At 45.2% G+C, this 23048-nt stretch overlaps 1 protein-coding gene across 2 annotated transcripts in view; it reads left to right on the forward strand.

Annotated features, from left to right (window-relative positions):
* The window catches only part of LOC311148897 (interleukin-6 receptor subunit beta), a 39336-nt gene that overhangs the window by 11347 nt on the left and 4941 nt on the right, over positions 1-23048 (forward strand). Inside the window, exons 3-12 of one of the 2 annotated variants that reach the window (XM_084185910.1) lie at positions 383-558; positions 903-1063; positions 4177-4360; positions 5497-5579; positions 5896-6127; positions 6331-6519; positions 8936-9037; positions 9183-9458; positions 9571-9664; positions 9842-9944. In XM_084185910.1, coding sequence (XP_084042036.1) covers positions 383-558; positions 903-1063; positions 4177-4360; positions 5497-5579; positions 5896-6127; positions 6331-6519; positions 8936-9037; positions 9183-9458; positions 9571-9664; positions 9842-9944 — 1600 coding nt within the window. The remainder of the gene's footprint in view (positions 1-382; positions 559-902; positions 1064-4176; positions 4361-5496; positions 5580-5895; positions 6128-6330; positions 6520-8935; positions 9038-9182; positions 9459-9570; positions 9665-9841; positions 9945-23048) is intronic. The other variant, XM_084185911.1, reaches the window with a different exon arrangement.

Genomic DNA, 23048 nt, shown 5'->3' on the forward strand with positions numbered 1-23048 from the left:
AATGCCTACCCAAAGCCATTCTGGTGTATCAACTTTATCATTGTGTTTCATCATGTGTGAAAAATATTTGAGTTTATGGTTATTTCCTTGGTTTGTACTTAAAAATGACATTGTAACATGTTTATTACACAGATCTGTAAAATAAGATATTGTCAAAGTTGGTGCTCATTAATCTTTACATATAGATAGTTTTCTTTAATCTTCAGGAAACATCATGTGAAACACCTGACTGCAGTGTAATGGGATCTGAGGGTCGGATTGGGTTGTTCTGAGGCTGATACAATGGAGATTAATTGTTCAGGAAACTATTCAGGAAACAAACAAAAAAAAAAGGTTGTTTGTGTGTGTGTGCGTGTATGCCTGTGTGTGTTTGTGCCTGCAGAACCGGGTGCGATGACCCTGTGATCCATCAGTCCCAACTGTGTCAGACTGTTACCCAGACCCACTGCTCTGTTAACGTGACCTATCTGAGCCGCTGCTACTGCATCAGGGTCCTGGCCGACAGCTCTCACACAACAGCCAGCTCACCCAGCCTCTGCCTCAATGCCATAGACGCAGGTAATACACAGTGTCATACAATAGACTATACAGATTAAGGATCTTAATTTGAACACCCTGTTGCAGGATAATATAGGAAATGTAAAACTTGTAGTGTATTTGAAGTTTAAAAAGGCTTCTGAAGTTTGTCATTTCCACTGATTGATTTTCCCTTATGAAAAATGTATCAACCCCTACAAAAATGTCCATTAATTACAAACCACATAATAATTCACATTTCCTGTTGCTGCAGGATTATTTTCCTGCTATAGCAAAATGGCTCAAATTAAGATCCTACATCTGTACGCACATGTTTTACACACATCTTACTTTACATCTAACCCTTTGTCTTTCTCTCCCCCCAGTGAAGCTGCCCACCCCAGTCCTCTCCAATGTGTCGGCAGTGAGAGGCAAACCTAGATGCCTGAAGCTGCAGTGGACTACCAATACCAGCTTCCCGGTGACCAGGAAACATATCTCCTCTGGTGCTCTGGTCTACCAGCTGCAGTACAGCACAGAGGAGCAGGTGTGTGGCCCACTGTCATCTCCAATCTATCAGTTACTGATGGACCATATAATGTATAAAGTGTGATGTGTATAATATACACTACCGTTCAAAAGTTTGGGGTCACTTAGAAATGTCCTTGTTTTCGAAAGAAAATCAATTTTTTTGTCCATTAAAATAACATCAAATTGATCAGAAATACAGTGTAGACATTGTTAATGTTGTAAATGGCTATTGTAGCTGGAAACGGCTGATTTATCAGCAACCATCAGTCCTGTGTTCCAATGGCACGTTGTGTTTGCTAATCCAAGTTGATCATTTTAAAAGCCTAATTGATCATTAGAAAACCCCTTTGCAATTATGTTAGCACAGCTGAAAAGCTAAAACTGGCCTTCTTGAGACTAGTTGAGTATCTGGAGCATCAGCAATTGTGGTTTCGATTACAGGATCAAAATGGCCAGAAACAAATAACTTTCTTCTGAAACTCGTCAGTCTATTCTTGATCTGAGAAATGAAGGCTATTCCATGCGAGAAATTGCCAAGAAACTGAACATCTCGTACAACGCTGTGTACTACTCCCTTCACAGAACAGCGCAAACTGGCTCTAACCAGAATAGAATGAGGAGTCTCAACGTCAACAGTGAAGAGGCAACTCCGGGATGCTGACCTAGGCAGAGTTGCAAAGAAAAATAATTTTGCCCATCTAAATCTATTTTTTTTATTGGCCAGTCTTTTTCGTTGCAACTCTGCCTAGGTCAGCATCCCGGAGTCGCCTCTTCACTGTTGACGTTGAGACTGGTGTTTTGCGGGTACTATTTAATGAAGCTGCAAGTTGAGGACCTGTGAGGCGTCTGTTTCTCAAACTATACACTCTAATGTGTTTGTCCTCTTGCTCAGTTGTGCACCGGGGCCTCCCAGGGCCTCCCACTCCTCTTTCTATTCTGGTTAGAGCCAGGGAGTAGTACACAGCGTTGTACGAGATCTTCAGTTTCTTGGCAATTTCTCGCATGGAATAGCCTTCATTTCTCAGAACAAGAATAGACTGACGAATTTCAGAAGAAAGCTATTTGTTTCTGGCCATTTTGATCCTGTAATCGAACCCACAACTGCTGATGCTCCAGATACTCAACTAGTCTCAAGAAGGCCAGTTTTATTGCTTCTTTAATCAGCACAACGGTTTTCAGCTGTGCTAACATAATTGCAAAAGGGTTTTCTAATGATCAATTAGCCTTTTAAAATGATCAACTTGGATTAGCAAACACAACGTGCCATTGGAACACAGGACTGATGGTTGCTGATAATGGGCCTCTGTACGCCTATGTAGATATTCCATTAAAAATCAGCCGTTTCCAGCTACAATAGCCATTTACAACATTAACAATGTCTACACTGTATTTCTGATCAATTTGATGTTATTTTAATGGACAAAAAAATTGCTTTTCTTTCGAAAACAAGGACATTTCTAAGTGACCCCAAACTTTTGAACGGTAGTTTATGTACAGTACCAGTCAAAAGTTTGGACACAACTACTCATTCAAGGGTTTTTCTTTGTTTTTACTATTTTCTACATTGTAGAATAATAGTGAAGACATCAAAACTATGAAATAACACATATGGAATCATGTAGTAACCCAAAAAGTGTTAAACAAATCAAAATATATTTTATATTTGAGATTCTTCAACTAGCCACCCTTTGCCTTGATGACAGTTTTGCACACTCTTGGCATTCTCTCAACCAGCTTCATGAGGTAGTCATCTGGAATGCATTTCAATTAACAGGTGTGCCTTCTTAAAAGTTAATTTGTTGAATTTCTTTCCTTCTTAATGCGTTTGAGCCAATGAATTGTGTTGTGACAAGGTAGGAGTGGTATACAGAAGATAGCCCTATTTGGTAAAAGACCAAGTCCATATTATGGCAAGAACAGCTCAAATAAGCAAAGGGAAACGACAGTCCATCATTACTTTTAAGACATGAAGGTCATTCAATACGGAACGTTTCAAGTGTAGTCGCAAAAACCATCAAGCGCTATGATGAAACTGGCTCTCATGAGGACCGCCACAGGAAAGGAAGACCCAGAGTTACCTCTGCTGCAGAGGATAAGTTCATTAGAGTTAACTGCACCTCAGACTGCAGCCTAAATAAATGCTTCACAGAGTTCAAGTAACAGACACATCTCAACATCAACTGTTCAGAGGAGGCTGTGTGAATCAGGCCTTCATGGTCGAATTGCTGCAAAGAAATCACTACTAAAGGACACCAATAAGAAGAAGAAACTTGCTTGGGCCAAGAAACATGAGCAATGGACATTAGACTGGTGGAAATCTGTCCTTTGGTCTGATGAGTGCAAATTTGAGATTGTTGGTTCCATCCGCCGTGTCTTTGTGAGACGCAAAGTAAGTGAACGGATGATCTCCGCATGGGCGGTTCCCACCGTGAAGCATGGAGGAGGAGGTGTGATGGTGTGGGGGTGCTTTGCTGGTGACACTGTCTGTGATTTATTTCGAATTCAAGGCACACTTAACCAGCAATGCTACCACAGCATTCTGCAGCGATACACCATCCCATCTGGTTTGCGCTTAGTGGGACTATCATTTGTTTTTCAACAGGACAATGACCCAAAACACACCTCCAGGCTGTGTAAGGGCTATTTGACCAAGGAGAGTGATGGAGTGCTGCATCAGATGACCTGGCCTCCACAATCACCCGACCCCAACCCAATTGAGATGGTTTGGGATGAGTTGGACGGCAGAGTGAAGGAAAAGCAGCCAACAATTGCTCAGCAAATGTGGGAACTCCTTCAAGACTGTTGGAAAAGCATTCCTCATGAAGCTGGTTGAGAGAATGCCAAGAGTGTGCAAAGCTGTCATCAAGGCAAAGGGTGGCTACTTTGAAGAATCTAAAATATAACATATATTTTGATTTGTTTAGCACTTTTTGGGGTACTACATGATTCCATATGTGTTATTTCATAGTTTGTATGTCTGCACTATTATTCTACAATGTAGAAAATAGTAAAAATAAAGAAAAACCCTTGAATGAGTAGGTGTGTCCAAACTTTTGACTGGTGGTGTATATCTACAGCGGGTGTTGGTGTTAAGTTGTTGTCTGTTTTTTCCCTCCATATTGCCATCAGCCTGAGCCCAAGACAGTGAAGGTGGACCTGAGACCTGAGAGAGAGCAGGGTCTCTTCTTCGCCTCCACGTGTCTCTTCTCCGCCTCCACTCTATATACAGTGATGATGCGTTACCGATACAATAGTACCCTCAGCCACTGGAGCGACTGGAGCCCAACACAACAGCAGTGTACAGAGGTGGCAGGTGAGAGAGAGAGAGAGAGAGAGAGAGAGAGATGCAGCATGGGTTCCAATGCCCTACTCCTTTAGGAAAAATAAAGCGAGGAGAGGGAGAACATGTGACATAACAATGTTTTATGTGCTTTCTAGTGGGAAAAGAAAAGCAGGGATGTAGAGTAGAGCATTCTATTGTCAGCATAGTGTCCTTTGTTCCTAGTACTATAAAATGGTCAAATAACAATGATCTGGGATATCTTTTGTATCTTTTATCACATCAAAATCAGAAATTGTTGATAAACCCCAGTTCCTCCTATTCCCCTCATATAGATCTGTGTGGCTTTTCAAATGACTCATGTAGAATCATTCTGCTTGTTAAGCTAGAACAGAAGTTGATTTCTAGCACATAAAAATGAAGGGAAGAGGAAATTCAGCGACCCCCAAAGAGTTGCTGAATTTCCTCTTCACTTCAGTTTTCTCAGCAATTCATGATCAATTCATGACCCTGGTTGGAGAGTGAGGTAGCGGCAGTGTAGCTTTCCCTTAGCACATGAAAGGGGCAAACTGTGACTTTTAAATTAATGATATATACCCATCGATTTTTGAAGAATTTAACTTATGCCTCATGAGCTTAGTTCAACTGTCTAACCTCTTCAGAACCCAAAATATAAGCTTGTTTAACTCCTTAAACAATATAATTGTAAACAAACACTGTATAGCCTCAAAACATGGTTGAAACTATCATTTTGATATCATGAATGGTCAGTCCTTGCATCCATAGCTCTTGTCTATGAATTTGAAAGTGGTTACATTTCTCCAGCCCCATCCCTCAGCTGTTTACAGAAAGCGGGGTGTCGTTTTGTTATAGTTAAAACTGCAGATTGCCCCTTTAAAAGTCACATGCAAGGTGAAACTGAAAACCAAGCCAAGTTGGCCATAGTGTGCTTCCTCCTTGACTGCACAGGCTATTGGGAAATGTAGTCTGGGCAGACCATAAATCTGTATATGTATATAAGAGCAGAAATTGTCTGCTTAAATTAACATATTAGTGTGCATTAATCTTTTATACATCACCTTACATGTGTGGCAAGGTTTTTGAATGGATGTGGTTAGGAGTGTGATACTAGTGTGGTTTGTGCTATTTGGTTGTGTTCTCCCCTCTAGCACCCTCTACTGTCCCTCAGCTATGGAGGACTGTTCAGCCTGTAGGTTGGGCAAACATGAGAAGAGTGACTCTGCTGTGGAAGGTAAGGTGGCACAGAGGAGGCTGGTGGGACGAGCTATAGGAGGACGGGGTCATTGTAGTGGCTGGAATGGAATTCATGGAATTGTATCAAACACATAAAATATATGGAAACCACATGTTTGACTCACTTCCATTTATTCCATTCCAGCCATTACAATGAGCCCATCCTCTTATAGTGCCTCCCACCAGCCTCCTCTGAGATGGCACTAGGGCTAGTTATTCTGCTCTGTCAGGTCCATTCCATTGTAAAGTGTCTATATGGGTATTTTTCTATAAACATTCAGTTTGAGTTGTTGTTGTCCTTGTGTGTCTTGCAGTCCCCACCCAGGAGTCAGGTGAAATGCTCAGTCCCGTGGTTTAACGTGTCCTGCTGTACTGAGGGTTCCCAGAATGCACTGCATACATGGGACTGCAATGCCCTGAGTGTGTCCGACACTTCCTGTCATCTGACCCTTCCCCCTGAGCGCTGCTCCTGCACACTGAGCATGTCCAACCCTGCCGGCACCTCTCCTCCAGCTACCATCACAATCCCCAGCACCACAGACACAGGTACACAGACTTGGACTATATTTGACCATTGACGTCAATACCATTGCAACATATTAAGATGATAGCATTGTGTGGCAGTGTATATATTGATATTAATTTGAACAAATACCCAGAAACTCTTGCATAATTTTAGTTGTATTGTGTCCAATGCGTATCCTCTGTAAAATGATAGAGTATGTCTTACTGATGGTATGATCTCCCAGCACCCAAGGCCCTGGTGGATGTCAGTGTCACAGCATTGGATGATTCCAGACTGGAGGTGCGATGGACAGCTCTAGAGTCCCCATCACTAAGCAGCTTCCTGGTGGAGTGGTGGGCTTTATCTGAGAGAGCTAACTATACTCCATACTGGCAAAGACTGAGCCACAATGCAAGCAAAATTATCATCACAGGTAAATGGGTTGATTCTATGCATCATTCAGATAGTTAATTGTCATGCCTATGACTAGGGTACAGCGTTTTCACTGATCAGGTCACATGTCACAGGGCCCTCCTACTGTATGTGTGCCGGGGGATGTTCTAGTGATTGTCCTGCCGCCCCCGCCCCCGCCCCCGCCCCTGCCCCCGCCCCGACCAGATATGCCCCTGGTGTCACGACTTCCTCCGAGGCTGCCTCCTCTCCTTGTTCGGGCAAGCTTCGGCGTTCGTCGTCACCGGCCTTCTAGCCACTGCCGCTCCTCATCTCATCATTCCATTTGTTTTGTCTTGTTTATTACACACACCTGGTTCATATCCCCTCATCAGTACCTGTATAAGTGTTCCCTCTGCCCCCTTGTCTTTGTGTGTGATTGTTTATTGTGAGGATTGTGAAGCTCGGTGGAGCTCCTTGTATTTTGTATCGCCGGGTTATTTTCCCCGTGTTGCCTTGTTTGTTCCAGTGCGCCTGTTTTGCGCACTGGACTGTTTTGACGCTTTACTGTGTACTCTGTATTCCGGAATAAATCCTGTTATTCTGTGATTTACCCTCCTGCGCCTGACTCCTTCAAATCACCCATCACACCTGGAGGCAGCGGTTCTGTCCCCCCTATGTATTTCCCCATCTCATATTCTAACCTATACCTGTCAAAATAACTTCCAAATACTCTGCAAAATATGGCCAAAAGACTAAGGGGATAATATCCACCACTTAGTAAATGGAAAATGACGGAACATTTATTGTGGGGCTTACTTTTCCCCATCAAGGCACTCTTGAAGAAAGACGGAGAGATGAACTTGATGATCCTTTTGCACCTTAATGAAGTGCAAAATGGGAAAAGTAAGCCCAACAATTATTTGTTCTACATTATACAGTTTGTTTTTCTGCCAGTCATAGACTACCCTTTTCAAAGAGCACCTTTTACCAAGTCTTCATGGCCTTGTAGTCTTTACCAGTGGAGGATGCCGAGGGGAAGATGGCTCATAATAATGGCTGGAATGGAGTCAATGGAGTGGTATCAACCACATGAAACCACGTCTTTGATGTGTTTGATACCATTCCATTGACAAATTCCAGCCATTATTACGACCCGTCCTCCCCTCAGCAGCCTCCAATGGTCTTTACCCATTCGAGTGCAGCAGCACATCGTTTTTTCTTCCCAAAAAATATATACTGAACAAAAATATAAACGCAACATGTAAAGTGTTGGTCCCATGTTTCATGAGCTAAAATAAAAGATCCAGAAATGTTCCATATGCACAAAAAGCGTATTTCTGTCAAGTTGTGTGCAAAAATGTGTTTACATCCCTGTTATTGAGCATTTCTCCATTGCCAAGGTAATTCATCCACCTGACAGGTGTGGCATATGAAGAAACTGATTAAACAGCATGGTCATTACACAGGTGCACCTTGTGCTGGGGACAATAAAAGGCCACTCTAAAATGTGCAGTTTTGTCATACAACACAATGCCTTAGACGTCTCAAGTTGAGGGAGCGTGCAATTGGCATGCTAACTGCAGGAATGTCCACCAGAACTGTTGCCAGAGAATTGAATGTTCATTTCTCTACCATAAGCCGCCTCCAACGTCGTTTTAGAGAATTTGGCAGTATGTCCATCCGGCCTCATATCCGCAGACCACGTGTAACCACGCCAGTCCAGACCTCCACATCCAGCTTATTCACCTGTGGAATCGTCTGAGACCAGCCAGTCGGACAGCTGATGAAAATGTGGGTTTGCACAACCGAAGAATTTCTGCACACTGTCAGAAACCATCTCAGGGAAGCTCATCTGCGTGCTTGTCATCCTCACCAGGGTCTTGACCTGACTGTAGTTCGGCGTCGTAACCGACGTCAGTGGGCAAATGCTCATATTCGATGGCCAATGGCACGCTGGTGAAGTGTGTTCTTCACGGATGAATCCCGGGTTTCAACTGTACCGGGCAGATGGCAGACAGCGTGTATGGCATCGTGTGGGTGAGCAGTTTGCTGATGTCAACGTTGTGAACAGAGTGACCCATGGTGGCGGTGGGGTTATGGTATGGGCAGGCATAAGCTACGGACAATGAACACAATTGCATTTTATCGATTGGCAATTTGAATACACAGAGATACCGTGACGAGATCCTGAGGCCCATTGTCGTGCCATTCATCCGCCGCCATCACCTCATGTTTCAGCATGATAATGCACGGCCCCATGACGCAATGATCTATCTGTACACAATTCCTGGAAGCTGAAAATGTCCCAGTTCTTCCATGGCCTGCATACTCACCAGACATTTTTACAGTATATGTTGTATCTACAAAGACTTGACAGACAAGTATGTGCTGTTGCATGGGATTACATTCTTAAGATGGGTGTGAGTAATGTGCGACCATATACCCATTGTTGTCAGAGGGCGTGTGGCCAAAACTGTGCTACAGGGTGACTGTCAGGCCTGAGTATGATGCAGTGACTGGGGAGGAGCTGTCAGTACAAGCCTACACCAGGCAAGAAGGTAAAACACACACAACAACAACCTACTCTATATCCTAGGCTTTAGCTCATTCATTGATTTGTCAATAGCTGCCACCATAATACATGACCTTTTATGTGGATGTATTGTACACCTTTATACTCACACTTTTACACTGACTCTTCAGCCCCCTCTGCTGGCCCCAAGCCAGTGGTGCAGGAGCTGAGCAGCAGTGCTGTTGTCCTGCAGTGGGAGCCTGTTCCTCTGGAGCAGAGGCATGGCTTCATCCGCTACTACACCCTCTACATCCAGAGTGAAGAGGAAACTCCAGAGGTTGTAGTGGTGCCAGGAGACAGGCTGAGGTACCAGTTGAGTGGTTTGTCTGGACTGTACAGGATCCACATGGTGGCTCACACTGATGCAGGAGGGAGTCCTCCTGGTCCAATGCTCGATGTGGCTGTAGGTGAGGACTAAGACAGGCTGAGATGTTGGAACTGTTCTATTGACTTACCTCCATTGGAGTGGACAGTTGTGCATTAATTTGTGTGTGTACGTGTGTGTGTGTTCCAATCTAGGGGGCATTGGTTTGGCGGACACCATCCTGTGGTGTTCCATTCCTACTGTGCTCACCATCCTGATACTGCTGAACTGCCTACAGTGGAGACAGAGGTGAGAGAGCCACAGAGAGAGCAGCCTACTAGTAGAGGTCTTGCAGAGGAAATCTCCCCATGTCTTACCAGCCTGCTGCACTTTGCCAGACCCACATGTTTCCCTGGCTGATTAGTAGCAGACTGCAGATGCCTCCACTCAGTCTGTGAGTCTGATAACAGTGTCTGTTTTCTGCAGGATAAAGCAGAATCTCTGGCCTAAAGTCCCTGACCCTGCACATAGTAGCCTGTCCGCTTGGAACACCGAGACTAAATACACCACAGTCTTTTTCACTGAGGGGGTGGGTACTTTTATTGTCCTTCCTATCCGGAATCCTTGGGACGTCCCTACCCCATTGAAGTAGAAATAATTTAAAATGGTAAGGTTAGGATAAGGGTAATAAAAAGAATAATACATTTTATTTTAAGCGCTTTTCACGACACCTGAAGTCACTTTACATACACAAGAAAATCAGAAGGATAAAAAGCAATAAAATCACACATTAAAATAAGTAAGTATATAAAAGTACACAACATGAGGACATGCTAACCATGGAGAACACTAAACATGATGACAGACTAACCAGGGAAGTGAACTAGACAGAGGATAAAAGCTAAGACAACAGAGAATCTGGGTAAGCCTGTGTGAAGAGGTGTCTTTAGTATGGAATATGTGTATGGATTGTGAGGTTCTGACATGGAGAGGGAGGGAGTTCCAGAGTTGCACTGCTAAAAGCCCGGTGTCCGATGGAGCAGAGCCTGGTGCGAGGGATGGTGAGGAGGCCAGTGTCAGAGCAGCGCATTGAACAGGTGGGAATGTAGGGGTGCAGGAGGTCAGTAAGGTATGTGGGCGCCATTCCATTGAACAGGTGGGAATGTAGGGGTGCAGGAGGTCAGTAAGGTATGTGGGCGCCAGTCCATTGAAAAGGTGGGAATGTAGGGGTGCAGGAGGTCAGTAAGGTATGTGGGCGCCAGTCCATTGCATGCTTTGTAGGTGAGCATGATGGCGCTGGAGGGGATGACCGAAAAGAGCTTCTGGACATCAGAACAGCGATTACTCGCCTTGAACTGGACTAATCATTTTTATTTTATGAGTCGGACGAGAGGGATTTGCTCCAGACACCCGACAGGGCCCTCATCCCCATCATTCGCAGTAGAAAGAAAAGGAGATATCGTAGAAAGAGATCGGGGTGCTTGGTAAGGAGCCGGTGACAAGTGGCTAATCTGCCTTTGCATTCGATACTATTGGCCAACTTACAATCGCTTGATAATAAAATGGACGAACTACAGGCAGGAATATCCTACCAACGGGACATTAAAAACTGTAATATCTTATGTTTCACTGAGTCGTGGCTGAACGATGACATGAATAACATACAGCTGGCGGGTTATACACTGTATCGGCCGGATAGAACAGCAGCCTCTGGTAAAACGGGGTGGCGGTCTATGTATATTTGTAAACAACAGCTGGTGCACGATATCTAAGGAAGTCTCGCCTGAGGCAGAGTATCTCATGATAAGCAGTAAACCACACTATCTACCAAGAGAGTTCATCTATATTCTTCATAGCTGTCTATTTACCACCACAAACCGATGCTGGCACTAAGACCGCACTCAATGAACTGTATATGGCCATAAGCAACCACGAAAATGCTCATCCAGAGGCAGCGCTCCTAGTGGCCGGGGACTTTAATGCAGGGAAACTTAAATCTGTTTTACCTAATTTCTACCAGCATGTTAAATGTGCAACCAGAGGGAAAAAAACTCTAGACCACCTTTACTCCACACACAGAGACGCGTACAAAGCTCTCCCTCGCCCTCCATTTGGAAAATCGGACCATAATTATATCCTCCTGATTCCTGCTTACAAGCAAAACCTAAAGCAGGAAGCACCAGTGACTCGGTCAATAACAAAGTGGTCAGATGAAGCAGATGCTAAGCTACAGGACTGTTTTGCTAGCACAGACTGGAATATGTTCCGGGATTCTTCCGATGGTATTGAGGAGTACACCACATCAGTCACTGGCTTCATCAATAAGTGCATCGATGACGTCGTCCCCACAGTGACCGTACGTACATACCCCAACCAGAAGCCATGGATTACAGGCAACATCCGCACTGAGCTAAAGGGTAGAGCTGCCACTTTCAAGGAGCGGGACTCTAACCCGGAAGCTTATAAGAAATCCCGCTATGCCCTCTGACGAACCATCAAACGGGCAAAGCATCAATACAGGTCTAAGATCGAATCATACTACACCGGCTCCGACGCTCGTCAGATGTGGCAGGGCTTGCAAACTATTACAGACTACAAAGGGAAGCACAGCCGTGAGCTGCCCATTGACACAAGCCTACCAGACAAGCTAAATTACTTCTATGCTCGCATCGAGGCAAGTAACACTGAAACATGCATGAGAGCATCAGCTGTTCCGGATGACTGTGTGATCACGTTCTCCGTAGCCGATGTGAGTAAGACCTTTAAACAGGTCAACATTCACAAGGACGGATTACCAGGACGTGTACTCCGAGCATGCGCTGACCAACTGGCAAGTGTCTTCACTGACATTTTCAACCTCTCCCTGTCTGAGTCTGTAATACCAACATGTTTCAAGCAGACCACTGTAGTCCCTGTGCCCAAGAACACTAAGGTAACCTGCCTAAATGACTACCGACCCTTGGCACTCACATCTGTAGCCATGAAGTGCTTTGGGCTCTGGTCATGGCTCACATCAACACCATTATGCCAGAAACCCTAGACCCACTCCAATTTGCATATCGTCCCAACAGATCCACAGATGAGCCAATCTCTATTGCGCTCCACACTGCCCTTTCACACCTGGACAAAAGGAACACCTATGTGCGAATGCTATTCATTGACTACAGCTCAGCGTTCAACACCATAGTGCCCTCAAAGCGCATCACTAAGCTAAGGACCCTGGGACAAAACACCTCCCTCTGCAACTGGATCATGGACTTCCTGACGGCCGCCCCCAGGTGGTAAGGGTAGGTAACAACACATCCACCACGCTGATCCTCCACACGGAGGCCCCTCAGGGGTTCGTGCTCAGTCCCCTCCTGTACTGGCCAGACACGACTCCAACACCATCATTAAGTTTCCATTCCATCGAGGGGGCTGTAGTGGAGCAGGTTGAGAGCTTCAAGTTCCTTGGTGTCCACATCACCAACAAACTAACATGGTCCAAGCACACCAAGACAGTCGTGAAGAGGGCACGACAAAACCAATTCCCCCTAAGGAGACTGAAAAGATTTGGCATGGGTCCTCAGATCCTCAAAAGGTTGTACAGCTGCACCATCGAGAGCATCCTGACTGGTTGCATCACTGCCTGGTATGGCAACTGCTCGGCCTCCGACTGCAAGGTACTACAGAGGGTAGTGCGTACGGCCCAGTACATCACTTGTAAGTCGCTCTGGATAAGAGCGTCTGCTAAATGACGTAAATGTAAAAATGTAAATGTAAATCACTGGGGCCAAGCTTCCTGCCATCCAGGACCTCTATACCAGGCGGTGTCAGAGGAAGGCCCTAAAAATTGTCAAAGACTCCAGCCACCCTAGTCATAGACTGTTCTCTCTGCTACCGCACGGCAAGCGGTACCGGAGCGCGAAGTCTAGGTCCATGAGGCTTCTAAACAGCTTCTACCCCCAAGCCATAAGACTCCTGAACATCTAATCAAATGGCTACCCAGACTATTTGCATTGCTCCCCCACCCCTCTTTTATGCTGCTGCTACTCTCTGTTTATTATCTATGCATAGTCACTTTAATAACTCTACCTACATGTACATATTACCCAAATTACCTTGACTAACCGGTGCCCCCACACATTGACTCGGTACAGGTACCCCCTGTATATAGCCTCGCTATTGTTATTTTTACTGCTGCTCTTTAATTATTTGTTACTTTTATTTCGTATTATTTTATATTGTCTTTTTTTGTGATTTTTTTTCTTAACTGCTTTGTTGGTTAAGGGCTTGTAAGCATTTCACTGTAAGGTCTACACGTTGTATTCGGCGCATGTGACAAATCAAATTTGATTTGATTTGAAGATGATTCTGTATTGAACTGGGAGCCAGTGGAGTTTGATGAGGGTGGGGGTGATGTGGTCTGTCAAGTGTTTTGGCGGAGAGTCCGTCTAGAATTGGGTTGCAGTAGTCCAGGCGTGATAAAACAAAGGCGTGAATGAGGGTTTCAGCAGTGGGTTCAGTGAGAGAGGGTCTGAGTCTTGAGATGTTTTTGAGGTGGAAGAAGGCTGACTTGGTGATGTTCCGGATGTGGTGTTCAAATGACAGAGTGGGGTCAAATGTAACACCAAGGTTCCTGACTGTAGAGTTGGAGTGGATGGTGCAGCTGTCGATTGTCATGTTGAGTTGACCCCAAGGGTGAAAGTAAGGAGGTACGGTCCGGTACGGTGTGTCCTGTCAAAATAAATCGTGGGGGTACGCGTTCCGGTAAAACGTGAGCCTATCACAATTAATACAACATGCCCAAAAAACGATAGTCTATTATGCCATTATTTAACATTAGTGCATGTCAGCTGCATGAAAGGTTAGCGAATTAACTGGAAACCAGTTGGCATACGCTCCAAATTGCGTTGTGGTTTGAGGAGAACACTTACATTTTGTCAAGGCGGAGATGAGTGGCCAAGACCAATGCGCGCGTGGACAACAGTGGATGCATCAATTCAGGCTACAAATGTAGGCCTAATGACAATTGCAGAATGTCATTACAATATATGTAGATGTTTTGTAACAGATGTCGCTTTCCATTCATCAAATTGCGGGTGCACAGTGCACTGTTGGGGTTTGGATGCATTAATTATTTTGTGAGTGGACAAATGTGTGCGGGTAGCCTATGGGAGCGCCTTTGTTAAGTGATTGTTTGACAATCAGATGAAAACATCATGACTGGTTGTGTTTATGCCACATTAAAAGGCATAGGTCCATAAGGCTAGGGGAAGCTTTCCCTAAATTAAATTGAATTAAATTGCCAAAATGATATAGCCTAATTAGCTTACTCCTGTCTACAGTGCATTCGGAAAGTATTCAGACCCCTTGACTTTTTCCACATTTCTTCTGAAACTCGTCAGTCTATTCTTGTTCTGAGAAATGAAGGCTATTCCATGCGAGAAATTACCAAGAAACTGAAGATCTCGTACAACGCTGTGTACTACTCCCTTCACAGAACAGCGCAAACTGGCTCTAACCAGAATAGAAAGAGGAGTGGGAGGCCCCGGTGCACAACTGAGCAAGAGGACAAACACATTAGAGTGTCTAGTTTGAGAAACAGATGCCTCACAGGTCCTCAACTGGCAGCTTCGTTAAATAGTACCTGCAAAACACCAGTCTCAACGTCAACAATGAAGAGGCGACTCCGGGATGCTGACCTAGGCAGAGTTGCAAAGAAATAAGCAAAGAGAGGGCTTAGTGGGACTATCATTTGTTTTTCAACAGGACAATGACTGAACACACATCCAGGCTGTGTAAGGGCTATTTTACCAAGAAGGAGAGTGATGGAGTGCTGCATCAGATGACCTGGTCTCCACAATCCCCCGACCTCAACCCGATTTGAGATGGTTTGGGATGAGTCGGACCGCAGAGTGAAGAAAAAGCAGCCAAAGTGCTCAGCATATGTGGGAACTCCTTCAAGACTGTTGGAAAAGCATTCCAGGTGAAGCTGGTTGAGAGAATGCCAAGAGTGTGCAAAGCTGTCATCAAGGCAAAGGGTGGCTATTTGAAGAATCTCAAATATAAAATATATTTTGATTTGTTTAACACTTTTTTGGTTACTACATGATTCCATATGTGTTATTTCATAGTTTTGATGTCTTCACTATTATTCTACAATGTAGAAAATAGTAAAACTAAAGAAAAACCCTGGAATGAGTAGGTGTGTCCAACCTTTTGACTGGTACTGTAAGTATTCAGACCCTTTGCTATGAGACTCGACATTGAGCTCAGGTGCATCCTGTTTCCATTGATCAACCTTGAGATGTTTCTACAACTTGATTGGAGTCCACCTGTGGTAAATGATTTGGAAAGGCACACACCTGTCTATATAAGGTCCCACAGTTGACAATGCATGTCAGAGCAAAAACTAAGCCATGAGGTCGAAGGAATTGTCCGTAGAGACAGGATTGTGTCGAGAGACAGGTCTGGGGAAGGGTACCAAAAAATGTTAGCAGAATTGAAGGTCCCCAAGAACACAGTGGCCTCCATCATTCTTAAATAGAAGAAGTTTGGAACCATCAAGACTCTTCCTAGAGCTGGCCGCCCAGCCAAACTGAGCAATCCGGGGAGAAGGGCCTTGGTCAGGGAGGTGACAAGAACCCGATGGTCACTCTGACAGAGCTCTAGAGTTCCTCTGTGGTGATGGGAGAACCTTCCAGAAGGACAACCATCTCTGCAGTATGCCACTCCTCAGTAAAAGGCTAATGACAGCCCGCTTGGAGTTTGCCAAAAGGCACCTAAAGGACTCTCAGACCATGAGAAACAAGATTCTCTGGTCTGATGAAACCCAGATTGAACTCTTTGGCCTGAATGCCAAGCATTACGTCTGGAGGAAACCTGGCACCATCCCTACGTTGAAGCATGGTGGTGGCAGCATCATGCTGTGGGGATGTTTTTCAGCGGCAGGGACTGGGAGACTATTCAGGATGGAGGGAAAGATGAACGGAGCAAAGTACAGAGAGATCCTTGATGAAAACCTGCTCCAGAGTGCTCAGGACCTCAGACTGTGGCGAACGTTCACCTTCCAACAGGACAACGACCCTAAGCACACAGCCAAGACAACTGTCACGTTGTATAAGGATTTGAAGACATGCGCAAGAATACGTAATAGGGGTTTTATTTTCTCCACCCAACACAAGGTACATCATGAACGATGATGGGGACGAAGCCCAAAACAAACACGTGTGTGTGTGTATATATATATATATATAACACAGGGATGTAACCCAAACAAAAGAGCGAGGTGTAAACCTCTAAACAATACACAGGACGAGACCCATAATAACAAGAGCACAATACACGGTACTCACGAGACCAACGGACATGGGACAATAATCGACAAGGACAATGGTGAACAGAGGGCACATACAGTGGGGAGAACACTGCCGATTTTGCAGGTTTTCCTACTTACATAGCATGTAGAGCTCTGTAATTTTTATCATATGTACACTTCAACTGTGAGAGACGGAATCTAAAACAAAAATCCTGAAAATCACATTGTATGATTTTTAAGTAATTAATTTGCATTTTATTGCATGACATAAGTATTTGATACATCAGAAAAGCAGAACTTAATATTTGGTACAGAAACCTTTGTTTGCAATTACAGAGATCATATGTTTCCTGTAGGTCTTGACCAGGTTTGCACACACTGCAGCAGGGATTTTGGCACACTCCTCCATACAGACCTTCTCCAGATCCTTCAGGTTTCGGGGCTGTCGCTGGGCAATACGGACTTTCAGCTCCCTCCAAAGATGTTCTATTGGGTTCAGGTCTGAAGACTAGCTAGGACACTCCAGGACCTTGAGATGCTTCTTATGGAGCCACTCCTTAGTTGCCCTGGCTTTGTGTTTCAGGTCGTTGTCATGCTGGAAGACCCAGCCATGACCCATCTTCAATGCTCTTACTGAGGGAAGGAGGTTGTTGGCCAAGATCTCGCGATACATGGCCCCATCCATCCTCCCCTCAATACGGTGCAGTCATCCTGTCCCCTTTGCAGAAAAGCATCCCCAAAGAATGATGTTTCCACCTCCATGCTACACGGTTGGGATGGTGTTCTTGGGGTTGTACTCATCCTTCTTCTTCCTCCAAACACGGCGAGTGGAGTTTAGACCAAAAAGCTCTATGTTTGTCTCATTAGACCACATGACCTTCTCCCATTCCTCCTCTGGATCATCCAGATGGTCATTGGCAAACTTCAGACAGGCCTGGACATGCGCTGGCTTGAGCAGGGGGACCTTGCGTGCGCTGCAGGATTTTAATCCATGACGGCGTAGTGTGTTACTAATGGTTTTCTTTGAGACTGTGGTCCCAGCTCTCTTCAGGTCATTGACCAGGTCCTGCCGTGTAGTTCTGGGCTGATCCCTCACCTTCCTCATGATCATTGATGCCCCACGAGGTGAGATCTTGCATGGAGCCCCAGACCGAGGGTGATTGACCGTCATCTTGAACTTCTTCCATTTTCTAATAATTGCGCCAACAGTTGTTGCCTTCTCACCAAGCTGCTTGCCTATTGTCCTGTAGCCCATCCCAGCCTTGTGCAGGTCTACAATCTTATCCCTGATGTCCTTACACAGCTCTCTGGTCTTGGCCATTGTGGAGAGGTTGGAGTCTGTTTGATTGAGTGTGTGGACAGGTGTCTTTTATACAGGTAACGAGTTCAAACAGGTGCAGTTAATACAGGTAATGAGTGGAGAATAGGAGGGCTTCTTAAAGAAAAACTAACAGGTCTGTGAGAGACGGAATTCTTACTGGTTGGTAGGTGATCAAATACTTATGTCATGCAATAAAATGCAAATTAATTACTTAAAAATCATACAATGTGATTTTCTGGATTTTTGTTTTAGATTCCGTCTCTCACAGTTGAAGTGTACCTATGATAAAAATTACAGAGCTCTACATGCTATGTAAGTAGGAAAACCTGCTAAATCGGCAGTGTATCAAATACTTGTTCTCCCCACTGTATATAGACATACTAATCAGAGGGAATAGGAATTGGTGTGCGTAATGAGACAAGACAGTCCGGGGTTGGTGGTAATGAACCAGGTAAGTGACGCCTAGAAGGCCGGTGACGTAGACCTCCGGAGCTGGTATACGGAATGAGCAGCAGTACCGGGGGGATCCGTGACAACAACGCAGGAGTGGCTTTGGGACAAGTCTCTGAATGTCCTTGAGTAGCCCAGCCAGAGCCCGGACTTGAACCCAATCTAACATCTCTGGAGAGACCTGAAAATAGCTGTGCAGTGACGCTCCCCATGCAACCTGACAGAGCTTGAGAGGATCTGCAGAGAAGAATGGGAGAAACTCCCCAAATACAGGTGTGCCAAGCTTGTAGCGTCATACCCTACTGTCCAAGATGGCGTAGCAGTGCGGTCGTGTTCTCTTGTGTGTCCATGTAAATAGCCTGTTTTTTGTATTTTTTTGTATTTTACGTACAGTGGGGAGAACAAGTATTTGATACACTGCCGATTTTGCAGGTTTTCCTACTTACAAAGCATGTAGAGGTCTGTAATTTTTATCATAGGTACACTTCAACTGTGAGAGACGGAATCTAAAACAAAAATCCAGAAAATTACATTGCATGATTTTTAAGTAATTAATTTGCTTTTTATTGCATGACATAAGTATTTGATACATCAGAAAAGCAGAACTTAATATTTGGTACAGAAACCTTTGTTTGCAATTACAGAGATCATACGTTTCCTGTAGGTCTTGACCAGGTTTGCACACACTGCAGCAGGGATTTTGGCACACTCCTCCATACAAACCTTCTCCAGATCCTTCAGGTTTCGGGGTTGTCGCTGGGCAATATGGACTTTCAACTCCCTCCAAAGATTTTCTATTGGGTTCATGTCTGGAGACTGGCTAGGCCACTCCAGGACCTTGAGATGCTTCTTACGGAGCCACTCCTTAGTTGCCCTGGCTGTCTGTTTCGGGTCGTTGTCATGCTGGAAGACCCAGCCACGACCCATCTTCAATGCTCTTACTGAGGGAAGGAGGTTGTTGGCAAAGATCTCGCGATACATGGCCCCATCCATCCTCCCCTCAATACGGTGCAGTCGTCCTGTCCCCTTTGCAGAAAAGCATCCCCAAAGAATGATGTTTCCACCTCCATGCTTCACGGTTGGGATGGTGTTCTTGGGGTTGTACTCATCCTTCTTCTTCCTCCAAACACAGCGAGTGGAGTTTAGACCAAAAAGCTATATTTTTGTCTCATCAGACCACATGACCTTCTCCCATTCCTCCTCTGGATCATCCAGATGGTCATTGGCAAACTTCAGACGGGCCTGGACATGCGCTGGCTTGAGCACGGGGACCTTGCGTGCGCTGCAGGATTTTAATCCATGACGGCGTAGTGTGTTACTAATGGTTTTCTTTGAGACTGTGGTCCCAGCTCTCTTCAGGTCATTGACCAGGTCCTGCCGTGTAGTTCTGGGCTGATCCCTCACCTTCCGCATGATCATTGATGCCCCACGAGGTGAGATCTTGCATGGAGCCCCAGACCGAGGCTGATTGACCGTCATCTTGAACTTCTTCCATTTTCTAATAATTGCGCCAACAGTTGTTGCCTTCTCACCAAGCTGCTTGCCTATTGTCCTGTAGCCCATCCCAGCCTTGTGTAGGTCTACAATTCTATCCCTGATGTCCTTACACAGCTCTCTGGTCTTGGCCATTGTGGAGAGGTTGGAGTCTGTTTGATTGAGTGTGTGGACAGGTGTCTTTTATACAGATAACGAGTTCAAACAGGTGCAGTTAATACAGGTAATGAGTGGAGAACAGGAGGGCTTCTTAAAGAAAAACCAAAAGGTCTGTGAGAGCCGGAATTCTTATTGGTTGGTAGTTGATCAAATACTTATGTCATGCAAAAAATGCTAATTAATTACTTAAAAATCATACAATGTGATTTTCTGGACAGAGCTCTACATGCTATGTAAGTAGGAAAACCTGCTAAATCGGCAGTGTATCAAATACTTGTTCTCCCCACTGTATATATTTCCCTATCACACTTTTCATCCTTCTACTAAATATACTTTCCTGCAACCCGCCTCACTCAATGTGGAACGGATTCTATTATTTACTCACCTTTATCTAGAATCTCCAGTTGAAACTAGCCAGCCAGCTAACTAGCTAACTAGCTACTTGCTATTAGCCACCGTTAGCAGTTTTTCACCCAGAACATCGGATTTTCTGCCGGAATAACTGAATCACTGGACCTTAACACCGGATCTAGCTAGCCGCAACCGAATGGATGTCGAATGGATGTTGCTGTAGGCTAATTACCACTGCCCCCGAAGCACCAGTTAGCCTTGAGCCTTGAGCTAGCCTCGAGCAGGCCCATATCCCGGCTATCTACCTCTCTGTCTACCGGACAATAGCTACTTGCTATTAGCCACCGTTAGTGGTTTTTCACCATTGTCCGTGGCCTGCACTACCTACCAGCCAGCTCTAGCCTGGACTATTATCGGCCAGTCTGCACTGTCTGCACAGCGCGTTATCAACCCAGAACCTATCGGATTTTCTGCCGGAATCACTGAATCACTGGACCTTTAACACTGGATAATCGCAACTAGCTAGCTGCAACCAAATGAACGTTGTTGTTGTCTAATTAGCCTTGAGCTAGCCTTGAGTCAGGCACATCTCCCGGCTATCTACCTCTCTGTCAACCGGACGGGACCTCCTAGAGTCGACACGGAGCCCCGCCGATCCATCACGACTGGTCTGCCGACGTAATCGTCTGTGGTTTCAACAGGCTTCCCGTTGCGACGACCACGAAGATCCATCTGCTAGCCCCGGCCCCTAGCACACGCAAACATCAACCGTGCTTCCTGCTCGCTGTGCTGTAGCACCAATTCGAACTGCTCTCGGACTCACATAGTGCTGTTCACTGGACCTTATGATCACTCAGCTGCACAGCTGATGCCTGCTGGACTGTTCCTTTACACGGTACCCTGTCCAGTTTGTCTGTTTAGCCTCAGCCCAAACATTATCGCCATTACCAGTTGTTGTCTTAGCTCTCTCTAATAACACCTGTGATTGCTTTATGCCTCTCTCCCATGTCAATATGCCTTGCCTATTGCTGTTCCAGTTAGTTCTTATTATACAATTTCACTGTAGAACCCCAAGTCCCTCTCAAACTGCCTCAAATAGTTCCTTTGTTCCACCCCCCATACACGCCGAGACCGGCTCAATCGGTGCCTCCAGTGATGCTATCTCTTTCATTGTTACCCAACGCTTAGGTTTACCTCCACTGTACTCATATCCTTCCATAGCCTTGTCTGTACATAATGCCCTGAATCTTTTCTACAACGCCCGGAAATCTGCCCCCTTTATTCTTTGTACCCAATGCACTAGAAGACCAGTTCTTAAAGCCTTTAGCCGTATCCTTATTCTAGTCCTCCTCTGTTCCTCTGGTGATGTAGAGGCTAACCCAGGCCCTGCAGCCCCCAGTATCACTCCTACTCCCCAGGAGCTATCATTTGTTGACTTCTGTAACCGTAAAAGCCTTGGTTTTCTGCACGTTAACATCAGAAGCCTCCTTCCTAAGTTTGAGTTATTCACTGGGTTAGCACACTCCGCCAACCCTGATGTTCTAGCAGTGTCTGAATCCTGGCTTAGGAAGGCCACCAAAAACTCTGACATTTCGATCCCCAACTACAACATTTTCCGTCTAGAACTGCCAAAGGGGGCGGAGTTGCAATCTACTGTAGAAATTGTAGCTCAATTGGTAGAGCATGGCGCTTGTAACGCCAGGGTAGTGGGTTCGATCCCCGGGACCACCCATACGTAAAAATGTATGCACACATGACTGTAAGTCGCTTTGGATAAAAGCGTCTGCTAAATGGCATATTATTATTATTATTATTATTATTATTATTATAGCCTGCAGAGCTCTATCATACTATCCAGGTCTGTGCCCAAACAGTTTGAGCTTCTACTTCTAAAAATCCACCTTTCCAGAAATAAGTCTCTCACTGTTGCCGCTTGCTACAGACCCCCCTCAGCCCCCAGCTGTGCCCTGGACACCTTATGTGAATTGATTGCCCCCCATTTATCCTCAGAGTTCGTACTGCTTGGTGACCTAAATTGGGATATGCTTAACACCCCGGCCATCCTACAATCCAAACTAGATGCCCTCAATCTCACACAAATTATCAACGAACCTACCAGGTACAACCCTAAATCCGTAAACATGGGCACCCTCATAGATATCATCCTGACTAACTTACCCTCTAAATACACCTCCGCTGTCTTCAACCAGGATCTCAGCGATCACTGCCTTATTGCCTGCGTCCGTAACGGGTCCGCGGTCAAACGACCACCCCTCATCACTGTCAAACGCTCCCTAAAACACTTTAGCGAACAGGCCTTCCTAATTGACCTGGCCCTGGTATCCTGGATGGATATCGATCTCATTCCGTCAGTAGAGGATGCCTGGTTGTTCTTTAAAAGTAATTTCCTCTCAATCTTAAATAAACAAGCCCCATTCAAAAAATACAGAACTAAGAACAGATATAGCCCCTGGTTCTCCTCAGACTTGACTGCCCTTGACCAGCACAAAAACATCCTGTGGCGTACTGCATTAGCATCAAATAGCCCCCGCGATATGCAACTTTTCAGGGAAGTTAGGAACCAATATACACAAGCAGTTAGGAAAGCAAAGGCTAGC

This window comes from Coregonus lavaretus (genome assembly GCF_964263955.1).
Source record: "Coregonus lavaretus genome assembly, chromosome: 21".
Taxonomy (NCBI): domain Eukaryota; kingdom Metazoa; phylum Chordata; class Actinopteri; order Salmoniformes; family Salmonidae; genus Coregonus; species Coregonus lavaretus.